Below are 18,272 nucleotides of genomic sequence, written 5' to 3'. Positions count from 1 at the left end.
GGAATTAGCGATCTATATGTTGCTGGCCAAGACAACATAAATATCTAAAAGGTTGGTATCAGTCATGATCTGTCTAATTCTGTTAGCACAATGTAATGTCACCAAACTGAAAACACTGCTGCCTACACATCATGTTCTAGGTTTGTACCATCAGGGGGCACCTCCTTACCTCCACTCTCGATGAGAATGTCGAACAAATCGTCCATTTGCTGGCTGGTTGCAGTGGGAACCTGAAAAGACATTCAACAATGTAAAGAGACTTGATGCTGGTTCACCAAATGCAAGAAAACCGGGGCTGGTCAGTCTCACATATCCGATTCTGTGCCGGTCAAACTTACACGGATGACCGACTATTGTCACTGCCACACACATACACACACACATGCTAAAACATGTCGTTGGAAGTTATTCACTGTGAGTGAAAAAGAAACAATGCTCGCTATTTGTAAAACCTGTAAGGCCAAAATAAGTCGTGTTTCCCCCCCACACTTGGGCAGACTGCACAGATATATTAATGCTCTTAGCACTTTGTAGAGAAACAGAGAGAGATGTTATCTGGTATTACAGCAGAAGACATGGACATTGTGGATATTTTGGACTGTCATTTTCTGGGAAACAATGAGATGTGTTTTACTGCATTTCGTTTCAGGTGGATTTCATTTGTACAAAAAAGCTCTGTCCAGCAGCCTAACCTGGAGCACTTTTTTATTGCTGCAGCTGGTGTGTGTCTAACCTGTGAAACATTGTTGATGTGCATGTTGCGACTCTGTTTCACGGCCTCCTCATAGCGCGGAGGCTCTCTCATCTTGGGAGGCAGGGTAACAAGGGAGGTGGGCTGAAGGATCAAGGCGGGCTGGGGAGAAGAAGACTGGAAGAATAAGAGAGAGACAAAGAAACCTTTGTATGAAGCAAAAATAAGTATGTTAAAAAGCATCCAGTAAGTAGGACAGACTGAACCAAACTAAACCTACACCCCTTCAGGAATTCCTCAGCACTTACCTTATTGAATGGTCCGTTGGAGATGTGGTGGTTGGGTGAAGCCCGTGGGGAGACCCTGTTCTCTGGAGAGCTTCTCAGGAAACACTGGGGATTCATCTCAGGCCTAGTTTGGTTCTCCAAACCAGTGGTGTTATTGCACAAAGTCAGAGTCTGTCAAGACACAAGATAGGCTCACATCAGTCCATCACGCATCATGGGATTGACATCATCATTGATTGTGTGACAAAAATAAGATGGATATAAAAAGACACAAACATCCCCTTCAAAAACAAACAAGAAAAAAAAAGAAATATACCACATCCACAATTGTCACACATGTGGTAACCAACAGAAAAAACAAATGTAGCTGTTGTTTAAGGAAGAAAGAACTAAAAGTACAAAAAACCCACACAATTGTAGCTCTCACATAGAGCATGCACAATTATCTTAATTATCTTGTGGCACAGCTGATCCACTGTATTTTGAATTTATGTTCAAACGTGAAAGCTAAATCTGAACGTAAATGTGTTTTACCAAGAAATATGAACATGCACTAAATATCTTTGGTATCTGGGCACTGGACAAAATTTGACGAGTCACTTTGGTCTGTGGGAAATCATCATGATCATTTTCTACATATTTTAGAGTAGGGCACAATGACACACTCGCAAAAGTCGCTGTGCTATGATTTCTCACAGAAAGGCAGCTAGTTGCGTGGCGCGACTGACCTGTAGCAATTGGTTGTGGTTGGCTAACTGCTGGCTGGGTGCCGTCTCCATTTTTGTGGTTTGCAGCTGAGGAGCTGAGCCCTGGACCAGACCTTGATTTGAGACCGTGGCCTGAAGAACAGGCTGGGGGAAACAGGAAGGGAAAGGGAAACTGTGTGAGAACATAATTTTGCATAATAATTCCACTAATAAACTAAAAATTATACAACAACATAGTCTGTCTTGTCATTAAAACTAAGCTGAACGTATAAACCTCCAAACATGCTCTAACGCTTACGTCACTCTACCTGATTGCAATCTCACCTGCAGGCTGACAGTGGTGCTTGGTAGCTGGATTGCAGTAGCCTTATTGGGTAGTGAGACTGGGAGGAGGATCTGAGTTCCAGCCTGGCCAGTCCTGGTCAGCAGAGTCTGAGGCTGACTCAGCACCTGGGACACTCCGCCTGTGATAAAGAACTGCTGCAGGCTGGAGGCTGCGGGTTGAGAGTGGGGCTGGGTCTCGAGTTTGGGACTTCTCTGTGACTGGGGGAGGAACTGTGGGCTGGCGGTGACTTGGGGCTGTGGTTGGGATTGGATGTGGGTGATGAGCTGGGTTTGGGTGTGGACCGGCTTGCCAGCAGAAACAGTCACATCCTCCAACTTGACCACTGTTGGGAGGGGGGAGCCCCGGACAGAATTATTGATTGTAGCGGGAGTGGATGAACAGTTTGACAGGACTGCACCCTCCACTTTTACTACATTTGAGTTCAGGACTGTAGGAACAAGGTTTGTGGCAGGTGCACAGGAAGAGTCAGCGGTGCTGGTCCTCTTCTCCACCTCCAGCTGCATCTTCAGCTCCTCCACCAGCCTCTGCTCCTGCTCCAACTTCCTCATCAACTCTTCTATCTGACGCTCCTTCTCATGGAGCCTCCTGTCCTTTTCCTCCGGGACATGGAAAGACGGTAGAGGTGAGGATCGTGGACCTGCCCAGCCAGAGCTCACCATTTGTGTTTCAGAAGGAGCCTCAGACATGCCTACATCCTGCTGGCGGGCAGAGGGATCAGTGGGAATGGGTGAGACCGGTGGCGTGGAGTTCAAGTTCTCTGGAGCCACCTGCTGGACTGGGAGGACTATAGCAGGGGTGGTAGTGTTGGTGGTGACCTCCATGGGGACAGAGAGGGTGGTAATGGTTGAGGGGTGAATGGTGGTAGCAGCAGAGGTGCTGGGATTGTCCTGGAAAGGCTTCAGTCTTTCTATCAGATCAGTCTTTGTTCCTGACACAGGGAGGCCACGCAGCTTTAGTTCCAGTTTTAGCTCAGCCACCTAAACAAACAAAAACATCATCAAATCATGTACTTTGGCCTAGTGCTAGAGGAGGACGACTGCTTATAGGAATAGTTCAACACTTTGGCATTCTTGTTGAAAGAAAGATAAGAAGATTGATAACACTCATTTCAGTTTGTTAAATTTGAAACTATTGCCAGCTGCAGATTAGTTTAGCACAAAGAAAGAAAGCAGGGGGAAACAGCTAGCGTGGCTCTGTCCAAAGGAAAAAAAGAAAGGAGAAAAAAGCACCTCTAAATTTGACCTTGTTAACAACAATTTCTTGACTGTGCCAGTGACTTCATGGAAAGCAATCGGTTGATCAACCACCGCCAACAAGACTCCAGGAAGTCTCGGCAAAGAAATAATCCTACTCATAACCACAATTAAAACCACAACTTGTTGTTATTACACTTCTTTGTACGTCAAAATACTATGTTAATTAGTGAGCTTTAGAGGTGCTGGTGACTTTGGTGCCTTTGGAAAGAGCAGTGCTAGCGGTTTCCACTTTTAGTCTTGATACTAAGCAAAGCTAACCACCTGCTGCCTGCAGCTCCATATTTACCACACAGACATGAGGGTTTTATTAACCTTCTCATCTCACTCTCGGCAAGAATGCAGATTTACCAAACTGTCAAACTATTCCTTTAAATTCTGATGTGTAACTACTGATCAAAACATGTGTCTCTCTATAAAAGCCATCCTATAAGTTAAAGATGACTTCTGTCACAGCTGACACTTCTCACAAAACATTGTGTTTTCTTAGTCGCCCTGCTTGTGCTTTTAAATCCAATGCAACGTTGAGAAAAAGACATTAGAAGTTGCCAAATATAAAGAGTGCCCTCATCGAAGACATTTTTGTACTAGCTGTGTAAGATCTTGATAAAGTTCAGTTTTAACAGCTGAGTGGGCTTAAAGAGCAGTAATTTCTCCCTTTATAGCTCGGATTTTCTAAGCTCTTGGGGCTTGCTGTTTCAAGCTACAAAGCTGAGGGGTTTGCCGGTACTGGTGGGTTTCCAAATACCTTCATCTCCTCCAGGTTGGCAGGCAAGATTCCTGGCTTGCGGTTCGTGAGCGAGTTGTTTGGGCGAGCCGAGGCCGAAGGCAAAGGGGGAGGTGGAGGTGCAGTGGGTAGAGACACCATGATGGAGGTCGGCAGGCTTCCGGCACTGCTGCTTTGACCCTCGGCCACAGGTCTACAGAGAGACAGACAGACAGACACACACACAAAAGAAATGAGGTCATCGTTATTTCAGGAAATTATTTAAACTATTTCCGCAGTACATGAATAAGAAGAGGTGGGAGAAAGAGGGAAGGTGGACAAAGGAGTTTTATTGGAGAGATCACTGAAGAGCGAGAGAGAAAGAGAAAGACAGGAAAGAGAGAGAGGAAATCTGTTCCCAATATGAACAGACCATCCGTCCCGTGCCCTGCGCCTCACTAACAAAGCTGGTCAACCAAACCACAGAGCTCTAGCACAGTTCAAAGGGAGCTTGGCCATGCCGCTGAAACAGCAGCAGGGGGAAACAACATCCTGTTAGTTATTCATATGATTAGACGTTGTTATTGGAAACTAGCTAATGGCCCTCTGGATGGTAAAACAACAATATTTGGCTTGCTTTCAGATGTTTTCAGATAAAGACTTATGGAGGCGAGGTGAACCAGTTTACAGGAAACAAGGCATTTTTTACAGAACATACAACAGTGAAAAACATAAATAAATAAAACTCTTTCTCCATGATACAGGTAGAAATAAAACAATACAATTAAAAAAAAATTCTTCAGTAGTTCCAAAGTTTAACACACGTACTTAAGTGGTGCTGGTAATATAGTCTGGTAGTTGTAGTGCTGCTGTTGCTGGCTGAGGATTTGCAGCTGGAGGAACAGCTGCTGTTGCTGCAGTAGTCTGGCATAAGAGGAGTCCATGGGTGCTTCACTGGCCTCCTGCTTCTGGTCTGGGGGGACATACTGGTGGTACTTGAGCTTTTTCACCCTGGACTTAGGCTCTTTCCCCTTCTTACTGCGGTTCTTCTCTGAGGGCGACCTTTGCTGGCTTTGCTGTTTTGGGAGGAAACAGGACAACATACGGTTTGTCCAGCAGCCTTCAAATATTACAGAAAGAGGTGATTATTAAGATTATGTTTGGAAGCGGGGGAAATACTGCTCTTACTTTCACCAGTGTTGGGGCTGGTTTTGAAGGAGCAGCTGTGGTGACTGGTTGTGCGGGCGTGACAGCTGGGCGGCTGGCAGGCGGCTCATTAGTAGAGATCACTTTCACAAAGTCTGTTGTTGCTGGTGTGGCAACTGGGAAGGCCTGGAGAAGCAAAAATAACGACACTAATAACTGCAAAGAAAACACTGAACTTCTCATTAACACATACCAATGTTATGAAAAAAAATAGGGCTTTCAGGGTATACACAAACACCAGTGTTACTGGTCCTGTATCTGACCTGCAGTATTGTGGTGGGTAGTGGTGGTGGTGCTGGGCCTGGAGAGGGCGTCTCTGGCACTTTGCTTTCCGCGGGAGAGGGGACAGAACTCTGAGACTCCTGGCTGGCCGGCTGCTCTGGTGACAGGGCGTCGCTGCTGTCTTCATTTAACACCTTGGGATAATTCACCTGGCCCACTGCAAGACAAAAACAAAGTTAGTACATTGTACCCACTGTTTGTTTACGTTTATTTAATCTTTGCCAGTAATACACAAAATAATTTCTCTCCTATTCCCTGCACGGTTGATCAAACAAAGACCGCTTCCTGATAATGTTCATTAAGGCAGAAATGCTCTAAAAGCACTGGTTCTATCTATTATGGCAACATTAGCTATTTTATGACCAATTTTCCTGTCTCTCACCGATGATGGCCTGTTTAAGGGTGGAATCCACCGGCAGGATGTTTTTCTCTATCAGCTCCATAGGGCCGGGTCTCTGGGCGATCTTCTCGTTCAGGTTGTCAGCCAGCCGGGCCCTCTTCAGTCTCATCTGGGTGGCCTGTAGTGAGGGTTCTGCTCCAGTCTCTGAGGGATGGAAAAAAGTCACATCAAAGTATATATCATACTGTATAATGTCCACTTGTAGATGTCTTGTTTGTGGTAATAATCATTTATAACACTGTGTTTGATGCCAATTTAACTCCTGTGAGGTTTCAGATGTGTATCCAACCAAGTCTAGTTGCCCTTGATTTTAATCTTCCTTTGATAACTGACCTGGATGACTAAGAATCTTCACTGACATCTTTCAGATGTGTAATAAAATAAAATAAATGTTTGAACATCTCCATGGGACATGGCTTCCTATTCCTTCGTAGTCTAATGAAAGTCTTTTTGTTCCTGGGAAATTTATTTAAAAGGTTGACAGGGAACACTAGGTGAAGCTTCTAGTGTACGTAGTGAGAACTTGAGAATCTCCAATACCTTGCAGGATATGCATCCTGACCAACTCTGCTCTCTCTGGACGACTGCGGATCTTATGCTTGAGGAAATTCTCGGTCTATGGAGAAAGACATTGATCCGTCAGAAAATCATCTACATTTCATTATGTCCTGTTCTTTTATGCTTCATTGAGAAACACTGCAGTCCATACATGCATTTCCTCTGCATCTCAACTCCACATTTAGGACTTTATTTGCAAGCTGGGTGGCTTACCCTGGCTCTCTCCAAGCTGCGAATCTGCCCATGGAAGGCTGCCGGGCTCTTCAGAGCTGCAACACATAAAATTTTCATTTGCAAACTTTAAGACAAACAATCTAGATGAAAAACAGAGCAAACATGTTTATTATCTCAGCTAACAGGGTTCCAGTTTGTTATCATATTCCCACCCACACCACATTAGCACTCCGGTGAGGGATGGACAACTGGCAGCACTGATACTCACGTGGCATGATGCCCTGCTCCACCAGCTGCTCCCTGGTTCGCCTTTGCTGAAGCCGCAACTGCAGGACTGAAAAACAAAAAGGAAAAAAACATGTTACAAGACAAAAATTTGCATCTAGATTGTAATGTTGAGTAGAAGAAAGGAGGAGCAACATGAGAAGAAAAACAAGACAGACAGCAGAATGTGGAGTAAATAGATGAGGTAGTATATAAAAATAAAATAAGGAAGAAAATATGATCACTGAGAAGCTAACCACATACTAAAACTTCTCCCCACCAACTCACATCCTGCTTTCTAGTCATTAGGTTGATGACATCATTGTATATGGCATTTTGCACTCAGTACTCAGGTTTTATGTTCCAATTGACTATAAACTCACTGGCCACTTGAATAGATGAAACTTTTCAAATGCTCATTTATACAAATATCTAATCAACCAATCATGTGGAAGCAGCTCAATGCTTTTTTCCTGTTTCCAGATAATCTTACCAGGGTATGACATTTCTGGGGCTGTTACTATGCTGCTTTAATGTCTGGACCACTGCCAGCCAAAAACAAAACAATTGCACAAAGCACAATTGGACATCTTCAACTAGGGCTGGGCGATGAAAATGATAACAATAATTATTGCGATATAATTTCCCTCGCAATAAATATAACGATTGTTCAATAAAAGGTTAAATTTAATTCATTTGAATCACGAACAGGCTTAATTTTGGCTATTAAGGTATTTATTTTGTTCCACTGTTTGGCAAGTGTTTGTCATGTTCTGAACATAAAGAATAGTTTCAAAACAAAATTAGGTTTCGTCAACTTTCACTCAGGAGCAGAAATCAGCCTTTAAACTTGAAATGACAGACCCATCTTCAACCAAAACACTAGATATGACGCCATTGTCATTTGCTCCATCATTGATTTCCAGCTATTTACTTGGTGGGCACTGAAGTGATTATCAAGCTAGAACCTCCTGTAAAAAGATTTTTTATTAACACTTTCACAACCGCAGGACAAACTGGCAACAGCATCAGCTCACTGACAATAACAGCAAAGGAGAGGAGTGCTCACCTGCCCTGACCCCAGTGCAGCAGTCACTGAGCGTCTCTACGTCCATATAGGCCATCATCTGAGACTGAGACTCCTGGGCTATAGAGCAGTCCAAAATACAACTGAGGGATTAAACCATTTGATCCCACAGCCTTTGTATTAAAGCTCAAAATGTGCACTGTCATATCCTCTCAACCACAGTGCAACATGATCAACTGAATGATAATTGTAGCGGTGCTTCTAATAATTACAGTGAAGCGACACTAGGCCCATCCTCTATTTCTCTACTCCTCCCTGACTTGTTTTTTTTATTTTTTGCAGAGCCACAACACCCTCCTATCCCTCTACTCTCACTTCCCTCTCTCACATAGCCATTTTGGGATGGTTTTTTTTTTTTCTGGCTGTAGGTGATCCCAACACAGCCTGATGTGGAGGACTACACTGGATCCTTGTAACTACTGAAGAGCAGTCAAGAGCCTGAGTCAGCATGACTAACACAAAGGGCAATAACAACTGCGTCTTCAAGCTGAAAAGACGAGCATGTAGCAACAACACAAGTGTCACAATAACTAAGAATAGGTGTAGATTTTCACAAATTAAATACTGACCATGCGTAAAGACACTTCTCCATTCACAGGAAGGGATGTGTCAAAACTTACAATGAAATACAAACTCAGGAAACAGCTGGCCTCCCCACATCATTTGTCTGTTATCACTTTGGTACAACTCTTTTTTCCCAGGGTAAGACCACTGATCACTTTGCATCAAAATGCCATAACCTTTTGAATAGTTTGACTGGGAATACAGCAGCTTTGATTCCAACTAGAGCTGTTACTAAACATTTACAGAAATCTCATGCAGTAAATCCATTCAGGCTTCTGACTGGCTCCATTTTGCAGGGCTTGTTGGAAAGTGGCAATACATCCCTAAAGGAAATGACCAATTTGGACGCCAACACTACTCAGTAAAAAGCTGGAGAAAGGTATGCAGTGGGGACATGTTTGTTTAAGGTGATATATACATATAGACTTCGAGTCAGTGGCATTGTCCTAAATTCCTCCGGGAAATGCTGCTCAGCCTAACAAACACATGTTGACCTGTGACCTAAGCAGGCATAGGAGAGAGGTGGACATGACTGAGCTGTCTATGTACACAGGCATGCACACACAAAATTAGTCAACAGATCAGTGGAACAAACACAGGGCTGCAGAAGTCAAAATGGAGGTAAAACAGACACAAAATGTAAATGTAAATGCCCCGTACTTGTATAGCGCCTTTCTAGTCTTTTTGACCACTCAAAGCCAGCAGCTTGTTAGCTTAGCTTAGGATAAAGACTGGAAACTGATGGAAAACTAGCCCAGCTCTGTTAAAATAAATCTGTTCATTATAACTTTAGGTTGCATTTATTTCTTTTACAGTATAATAGAGACTGGTCATGCACCACCCCAGTTTTCAGTAAATGTTGAGATTTAGTCTTTTGACCAATATTGGAGCACTTTTTAATGACATGAATGGATTTTTCGTTTTGCTGCTTTATGAAGTTAATTTACAACAATGTTTGAAATATTTGAGTGTGTTAAATAAATTAATCTGAGTTTTGAAGTGACGAGAAGATCTTGAAAATGAATTGAACAACCACTTATTGAGTGCTGAGCTGAAAGAATAAGGCTAAAATGGTCCTACATAAGAACACATCAAAGCAACACATTCACATTATACGCCTGTTAACATTTAGGCTTTTACACTGTGATTGTCTGTCTTCCTGCATGTGGCAGCTGCAGCTGTGTGTTGCTTTTAGCCTGGACTGTGTCTTTAACTATGCCATATTTCTCCGATATTATAGTTTGCTCTTCGTTTGTAGAATGTGACTCTCTTCTGCCAGCAGACTTGTGTTTGTGATTGGTCATCTGCTGCAAACGCCGCCACTTTTATGTGAAAGCGGATTGCATGAATCTGGATTGGGAAACCCTGTGTTGACATACTGAGTTGCGTGAAGGCTTCTCCTGATTGTTAAAGTTAGTGAAGCAAGTTAATGAAAAGATATCCTGGGTATGTTGAACTTGCTTCATAGTACAGGCCCAATGCTAAGCTAAGCTACCTCTAAAATAGCTCTAGTTTCATATTTATCGTACAGACATGAGTGTGGTATAAATCTTCTGATGAATCCAAACATGTTGAACTATTTCTTTAAAAGTGACCAAAATAAGAAAAACTGAATGATTTTTGGTTGCCTTACTTTTCTAAATCTGAGTGACAATATGACTAACAACTAGTGCTGGTCAACAATTTTTAATCGCGATTAATCGCATGATTTTCTGTGATTAATGGCGCAGTTATGCGCAAAATTGAATAATGAATTCTAAAGTAGTGTATTGCGCACTTTTAATTTAAATGTATTGCTATATACACAAAAGTGCACTAACATGTGGTTTGCAAATGTTTTAAACAAATAATGTGCTTTTTACCAGCAGTATTCCCTTTACACAGTAAAGTAAATCTTAACTTAAACATTAATGTAATCAAATCAAATATTAAACGAAAGCTATTTGCCACTGCCAGGGCATTACCTTTTATCTAGCTTGTTAAAACAAGTTAGAGTCCAGAGTCAAGATGATAACATCATAGGGCTGGGCGATATAGCCAAAAAATTTTATCACAATAAAAACATTTCATATCATTCGATATCGATAATTATCACGATAAATGTCAAATCATTATTTTATTATTATATTTCTTTCATTATGATTTTTGCTCCTGGGTGAAAATTGAAGAAACCAGATGGTTAATTATGTGGTTTTAACTTTTTTTTATTGTCAGAATGTGACAAACACTTGCCACATGCCAAACAGTGGATCACTTAACAAATCTGACGTAGAACCTTCAAAACTATTATGATGAAATCTTTTTCAACAAATATGATTAGTAAATCTTTTTTCAGTCCCTTTTCCTCAACAAAATACATTTTTTAATAGGAAAATTAAGTGTTAATTTGTAAGTGATTCATATGAATTAAACCAAATATTTATTTATGATATATTGAACATTTATTATATTGTTTCCGAGGAAAATTAAATTAAGATAATTATCATTACTGTTTTATTGCCCAGCCCTTTAACATCATAACAGGCACCATCCCTGTTAGAGTGAGGTGTAGTGGTCGCCTCACGCACACGCCCATCCGCTGCCGAAGTTGAATTCTAGTGAACTTTTTGTAGCTACAGGATGCAGAGCACCAATCATTGGAAGAGAGACTGATCTTCACTGTTTGTAAGTTTCCAGAATCTATAACTGCTTACTAAATAGGACATCAACAGGAGGGAATTCGCATGGCAGAGCATCCCCGCAAAACTAGATTAAGGCCTATCAGGTAAAGTTATGTAGCCTATAATTTTAATTTAAATTAAATAGGCTACAGCTGTGTAGCGCACAGAAGCCGTAGCCATGGTTACTACCCATAGAGCGCCTGCTGTTTACTCCCTGCCGCCGCTCGACTGCGGTAATGCTCCCCTGAGAAGCAAAGACCAACCCCGCAGGACCAAGAGGCTACAGTGTGATTTTAAGAGCGTTCCTAAGGTCGACATTTTCCCCAATTCATAGTTTTCAGTCACGTGACATGCGCAGTGACCTGGAGGGCAAAACAACAGACCAACACCGCGACTTCCCCGTAGAGACGCCGCAGAAGCAGTCAAATTTTATTTGGATCACCTTTCAACTTCAGAAAAGGAAGTTATTAACACAAACTGCAAGTGCTGGGCATATTTGATCCACATTAAAAACCGCCAGGTCCCTGCCGCCGCTCGACTGCGGTAATGTTTACTTGAGGAATCCCTCAGCTAACACAGCCCAGGTTGGTCTCCTCCTCGATTAGTAATCCGAAAGCACAACAACCATCGAGCATTTTGGCAACGCAAAAAGTAACAAACTCAAAGTAGCAGTTTATAACTTGCATTTTGGTTGGCAGGCAGCAGAAAATAAAACAAGCGTTTTCCTTGGAATGTGACGTCACGTGAAAACTATGAATACTAATCAGCAATCAGCATGCAGTGTGTAGCTATCCACTTCGCTATGGAATTTGTTCTTGCTTTTGTTGATCTACTTTTCCCACATGCATCATCCCAGTATTCTGCCGAAGCCTCCTCCACTGCTTGTTTGGGTGGGTGATTTGCAGGCTGATCAACATCCCAACCCTCCTGTGACCCATGGTTTGACTGTATGTGTATTCAGAGCCAGTGAGCAACGGACTTAATATAATAATTGCGTCAACGTGCAATAAAACAATTGTCGGTATTAATTAATGCTTTAAAGGCAGGGTAGGTAAGTTTGAGAAACTAACAAGAAACTGCTGATTTTTGAAAGTATCCAACAGAGAAACTCCCACCCCCTCCCTTCTGAGCTCCTTTCAAAGCCACGCGGCTCACATCAGGGGTAAGAAAACATTTAACTTTATCGTTATGAAAATAAATAACTAACCCGGTTGTTAGTACTCAATATCAAGCTAGCATGTTAATATTGGATAGGTTTAAAAAGACTGACTTTGATTCAGTAACGAGTTGGCTAGCTAACTGTTAGCAACAGGTAGCTGTGCTAACAGCTGCGGTAACATTGGGTAAAGCTAAAAACAGGCTGATACACATTTTCCCGTTTCCATCAGTTACACTACACGAATGTGAATTTCGTGTTAGACTCATAACATGTACGTTGTTTTGCACGTTAGAGCTTCCACTGTGACAGCATTATTGTCACTGATGAGGACTGCACTCCAGAGCCAAGCACAGACCGGGACAGGACCGAAGCAGAGGAGGGAGGGCTGCCGGGGTCCGAGGAAGAAGAGGCAGGACGGGGAGGACGAGGTGCAAGCCGAGCAGCACATACCTGCGTCGAGCTTCACACTCCAACAACGGCATATGAACAGGTATATATATTTTAATATTAGTCTACTGTCTCCCAGTGTACTTGTCTCAAAGTTTCTCTGGTGTTTCCCCCTAAGCCCTTTTGGTGTCAACAATAAAGTGCTATATAAATGTAATCCATCACTATTGTTATTACTTTTTTGTTATTGTTTACTGATTACAACAACTAACTACAGCTCTGCTTCAGCCATCGGCTCATCTGTGTCATGTACATTGACCTGGTGTGTAATGTAGACACAGAAGTCCTGTTAGAGAACAACAAACCCCTGTTCAATAAAAATATCTGATCATGTTGATGAATGTTCTGTCCTATTACACAGATCTTTCCAATTTGGGGTTCTAACAACTATATATTCCTTTACAGGCCAGAATCTGAGGACTGTGGACAACATCCAGACTACAGTGTTTCCATGCACCACACATGGCTGACCTTCCAGACCCAGGACAGAGTAACAGACAGTTCAGTCAGGCAGCATACAGATAGTTGGTAGTGTGGCAATGTGGAGCACTTAGACAGAGTCGTGATACTGAGTTTCTGTTTATGGAAGATACACAACTATTCTCCTGATCCACCAGGACAATACAGAGGTTTAATCCTAGCAGGGTGTAAGATGTAATGTCACTAACTGACACAGTGCTACACAAATAATTCCATCCACTGTGTGGATGAAAACCTGTACATTGTTTTTGTTTTATTCCCAGGAGGGTAGAGAAAATACAAAGTATATTTTTCCCTGTTCTGGAGAATATTTTCATTCTTTTTTAAATAAAACACTGAAAATGATAAATGCCTTTTCATTACCCTTGCAGCATTAACAATCAAGCAACTACATTTGTCTTATGTCTCCAATAATGACATCGAAATGTGGTATAACACTTGTTTATTGTTATTAAAATACTACTAAAACTACAACCTTTATCACAAATAGATAATTTTTAAAACATCATTAAAAATAAGTATATACAGGAAGAAAGACAAGGTGTGTCCAGAGGTGTGCTGACTGATTATGGAGACAGTTCAGATTTTGCATGTAGCATTATATCGCTGCTGTGGAGATGATTAAATATATCACAATCAACTCTCTGACATGATTACCACATTTCAAAACCAACCATATTTTTGTTTTATAATTTGCTGCATCTAGCACCACAGTTGGGGCAGGGACACCCGACTGAACCCCATGTTGACGGGGATCATCAGGTCTCCTGGTTCTGCTTCTAGGCATCTCCTCAGTAGTAGACAACCGTCAGAGGAGGAGGAGGACGGCACTCTGGAGGTCTGCAATGTAACTGTAGTCATTCTCCACCTTCAATACACTTCCTGGACTTTTTGTTGTACACCTTGCTGTACCTGATAATACAGAAAGGATGATCAGCTTGGTGAAAAGTTTGTAATACCTGACATTATTCTCTTATACAGTAGTTAGCATTTCCACATAAAATGCAATCAAAACAATAAGTCAGCACCATTTATCTGTATTCCTCACACTGTTTAATATTTTTTGATCACTTATAAATGTATTGAGTAAAATGCACAAGAGTACTCATAATGCAACATACTGAACTGTGTCATCAGCTTTTCTCCTGGCTGGACTGTGGACATGGTGGTTGTAATCCAGGCCAGCCAGCATGGTCCGATCAGCGTATACTGGTGAGAAGCACAGGGTGTTGGAAGACTCCAAATCTGCAGGTGACCTGAGGTCACAGTAGAAATAAAACATACAGGAATTTTTACTTTTGGTAAAATAAGTAATGGCATAACAGCCCCAGTTACAGTAAAAGGTTTTCACACAGTAGGTTTAGCTACGAACAATGTCAAACTATATTATAGGTAGCTTATATACCAGAAGCACACACGCTTAGCCATCGTTGACATGTCTACAAACACACAGCTACATCACCACATTTGTAAAAGTAACATACAGTCAAACATCAACTGCAGACACAAGATAATCACAAACAGATTAGATACAAGGTAAAGATAACGTGAAGTTAGGTGTAAACATAGTATAACAATAAACCTACATGGTGAATAACTAAACCGGCGCAGTCTACACATTGTCTTACCTAATGTTAGCGTCGGAAAACACAGCTCGCGCTGCTGTTTTCCAGCTCACCTACAGCTAGATATAATTCATCGTCTCTACTCTGACTGCTACACCAGCCTGCACTCGTAGCAACAGTTAGCTGTATGCTAAGTAGGTAGTTACCGTTAGCTGTATGCGCAGGTAGCTAACGTTACCTTTGCTAGCGATGAAAGTAACAAACCACCATCAAAATGATAAAAGCCAGATTACCTGTCCAGCAGAAATAAAGCCACCACGCTGTGTCAGCCCCTTGGTGTTCCTCAATTGTCGCTATCGTTGAAAAGCCATCCAGGTATCACCCACCGGTCTAACCGCTTCGCTCGTCACGTCTGAGCGACCTGACCGGGTGCGCGCACGGGGGGAGCTCCTGTAGCAGCACGGCTGGTAGCCATGGCAGCGAGGGAGAGTGACAGCCACCCAGCCAATCATTGCATTCGGTCCGAATGACACGATTGGCCGTGTTTACTGCAGCCCTGAGAGGACTACAGACAGCCGATACTTTTATACTCTTTTTTCAGTTTCAACAAATATGACAAAAAGTGTTTTAGAAGCAAATTGCCTACCCTGTCTTTAACGCGATAATAACACGTTAACGTGCTCAGCCCTACTAATAATAGTAATGCAAAGACAACCAGGGACCTCACAGTCAATCAGCCATGTGCGTATATGTGCAAGACGGTCTAATGAAGACGTTTTTTGAGTTGCAAAAGAAACACTTTGAGATGGCTAAAACCATATAGGTGCAACAAGGGAGGGCGTGTGCTCCCACCCGTGACTCTGGTATATTTTTGAACTTCTGACTAAAAGACTGAATTCCAAAAATAATTCAAACGCATCAGTGCAGCTGTGATGGACTTCCTGTACTATAGACAAAGCAGCTCCTCAACAAACAATTAGACTAGACTCTATAGAGAGTTATTTACAGGCAATATTCACGATTTTTAAACCTCTTAAAATTCTGTGGAGGTAAGTTTGCTTCCAGCTTTGGAAAGCAGCTGATTATCATTTGGAGAGTAAACAGTGAATGACATTGAACATGACAGTAAACAACTGTCTGCAAAGGTTTCATGTGTCATTCATTGATCAAGATGAAGTCACTCACTCTTTGCATAAACCTTTGATTCTACTTGCATGCCTGTACCTATACTTTATTCCTGGTGGCAGACATTGTTGTTATTAATACCCTTATTGATTTCACATCATAGGCTACCATTCACTGGCCAGACTGTCTTTCCCTGTCACAACAAACTCAGCACTGAGATTCGACGTCCCGCTCTGCTGACAGAGGAGCACTCCAGTTCTCCTCCTCTCACCCTCCAGATTCTCTGGGCTCACACCTGCATGCTAAAACCAATATTTTGGGGGGGGCAGACTCTGTGGTTGGAAGGGGATAGCTTAGAGGGTGGAAAGTATGAGGTGTTTGTTCTTACTGGAGGGGAAATGACAAAAGCTGAGATGATGAGGGGGCGCTACTACTGTTGACATTCCACAGAAAGTTTCCACCGTCAAAGACATTTTACTGCACTCTCCTGCAGACTACGGCAGAACCCAGGCGCACGGCAGCACAAAATCCTACAATTATCCAAAACATGGTTAATCCAGCCTGGAACAGCTCTGGCTGAACACTCTGCATTTGTTGACTGTATCTGACAAATGAAGATTTTTTTTCTGAGCACGGTGATCAATATTGAAGTGATTGCGCTGATCTCCCGACGCCATCTAAGCCATGATTAGGATCTGGCAAAGGCACCAGTGAATCTAACCCTCTCTTAAGCCTGGTAATCGCAGACCCATCCATCAGTGTCTGAGTCAGTCCCATGCGGCTGCCAAAATAACACCAACATCGTGAAGGTGACGAGGAGCAAAAATTGCAGGCTGGCTCGCATGATGAAGATCGTTTCCTCGCACAAAAGAGAAGCTGATGGAAGTTTCAGAGGTCGAGGACTCACTTTTATGGCCTGTTTTTAAACGTATTAGTTGATTCGACGAGTACGTGCCTGTGTGCATGAAGAGTATTTAAGGCTAAATATGGCGACCATACGTGCCCCATGAAGGAAGAGAACAAAGGCATTGATGCTAATTCTAGTTCATACTGTATATTAGCTGTTAAGCTTGTGTTTGATTTATGCAGATTTTATTTAGGGAGACCGCTGCTCCACATTTTAACCCTCTTTATGCATTCCTTGGGTCTTCAGGTACCCCGGACCATTTTATAATGTCTAATTAATTTGGTAATACCCTCAAGTCCCTTTGATTATTAGTGTTATTCTGAGGCACATTCCTTGATATCCGAAGGTTTTGATGAGAGCAACTCCGACAATCAATGATATAATTTTGTGCCAAGTGATCATTCAGATAAATTAGAAGCGGGACATAATTTGTAGCTCAATCTGTGAGACTTAAATAACCACTCTCTAAAGGTATGTGGGGACATTTGAAAGCAGAGCCAACATAAGACGCTGCAACTTCATATGTCATCGTCTTTGTGATATGGAATGATACTGACTGACTATTACTTTCATAACATGTTATTTAGGTTATAGGTAATTTTATTTTACTTTATTTCTTAACAAATCATGAATAACCATCTTATACTTTCTTCCTCACTATTTTTTTTCTGCCTTTTTACAGTGTCAATCAGTCGTCCTGTCCATCTTTATTTTTTGTGCAGAAGGAAAAAGTGAAAATATATATATCTCTTTTTCATCATGGTGGCCTGTTTAATGTATATTCTGTCCTAGCGTGCCTCGACAGGCTTGTACGGCAGCATGTCCTCACCATTTTTGCGTTCATTGAGCGGAGGCAGTTTCTGTGTGGGCTGCAGCGACAGCTCCTCCATCTCATGGGTCACCGCCTCGCTCTGGGGGCTGGGCAGCAGCAGACTCAACATCCCACAGTCCCCCTCTGCTCCTAGCTGGCCCTGAGAAGCCTGGGGCTCCATCCTGCCTCAAGAGGCAATTGGGGAGGGTCCCAGGCAAGCAACAGGGATTTGGGTCACCGTCCCTTTGGATATGTCTTGCCGCTACCTGTGTGGAGACAAGAAACAAGAAGACAGAATGAGGAGCTAAGAGGGAAATCTGGTAACTGGTTTAATCCTCTCACTGAAGAACTCAACAGGAGGAATACATCACCCAAGGGTATTTTGTGGGCTCCTCATGAACACCAGTAATGTCAGAATAATAATCATCATCCTGTTGGTATGACTATTTCACCCAACTGGTGAAATGCTAAGGGCGGCATTTCATTTCAGCCATCTGGAAGAGCTCAGTGGCAGCCCAAATTATTCGTTAAACGAGCTGGGGCGGCCATTACGCCGAATAATCACTTCAAACCACTGCTCATGAGAAACAACT

General features: G+C 42.4%; 1 protein-coding gene across 3 annotated transcripts in view; it reads right to left on the bottom strand.

Annotated features, from left to right (window-relative positions):
* mrtfba (myocardin related transcription factor Ba) overlaps nt 1–18,272 on the bottom strand; it is a 31,195-nt gene that overhangs the window by 4,910 nt on the left and 8,013 nt on the right. For 2 of the 3 annotated variants that reach the window (XM_038736560.1, XM_038736561.1), the window contains 14 exons: nt 17,698–17,945; nt 6,879–6,944; nt 6,650–6,705; nt 6,419–6,494; nt 5,861–6,022; nt 5,460–5,635; nt 5,179–5,322; nt 4,819–5,066; nt 4,033–4,204; nt 2,010–3,008; nt 1,707–1,829; nt 1,000–1,149; nt 734–868; nt 170–230 (listed from right to left, as the gene is read on the bottom strand). In XM_038736560.1, coding sequence (XP_038592488.1) covers nt 170–230; nt 734–868; nt 1,000–1,149; nt 1,707–1,829; nt 2,010–3,008; nt 4,033–4,204; nt 4,819–5,066; nt 5,179–5,322; nt 5,460–5,635; nt 5,861–6,022; nt 6,419–6,494; nt 6,650–6,705; nt 6,879–6,944; nt 17,698–17,860 — 2,731 coding nt within the window. In that variant the 5' untranslated portion in view covers nt 17,861–17,945. The remainder of the gene's footprint in view (nt 1–169; nt 231–733; nt 869–999; nt 1,150–1,706; nt 1,830–2,009; nt 3,009–4,032; nt 4,205–4,818; nt 5,067–5,178; nt 5,323–5,459; nt 5,636–5,860; nt 6,023–6,418; nt 6,495–6,649; nt 6,706–6,878; nt 6,945–17,697; nt 17,946–18,272) is intronic. The other variant, XM_038736562.1, reaches the window with a different exon arrangement.

Source organism: Micropterus salmoides, unplaced genomic scaffold (assembly GCF_014851395.1).
Source record: "Micropterus salmoides isolate LMB-PRFRI ecotype aquatic unplaced genomic scaffold, ASM1485139v1 Ms_hic_scaffold_21, whole genome shotgun sequence".
Lineage (NCBI taxonomy): Eukaryota > Metazoa > Chordata > Actinopteri > Centrarchiformes > Centrarchidae > Micropterus > Micropterus salmoides.
This window is presented reverse-complemented; position numbering and strand designations above follow the sequence as displayed.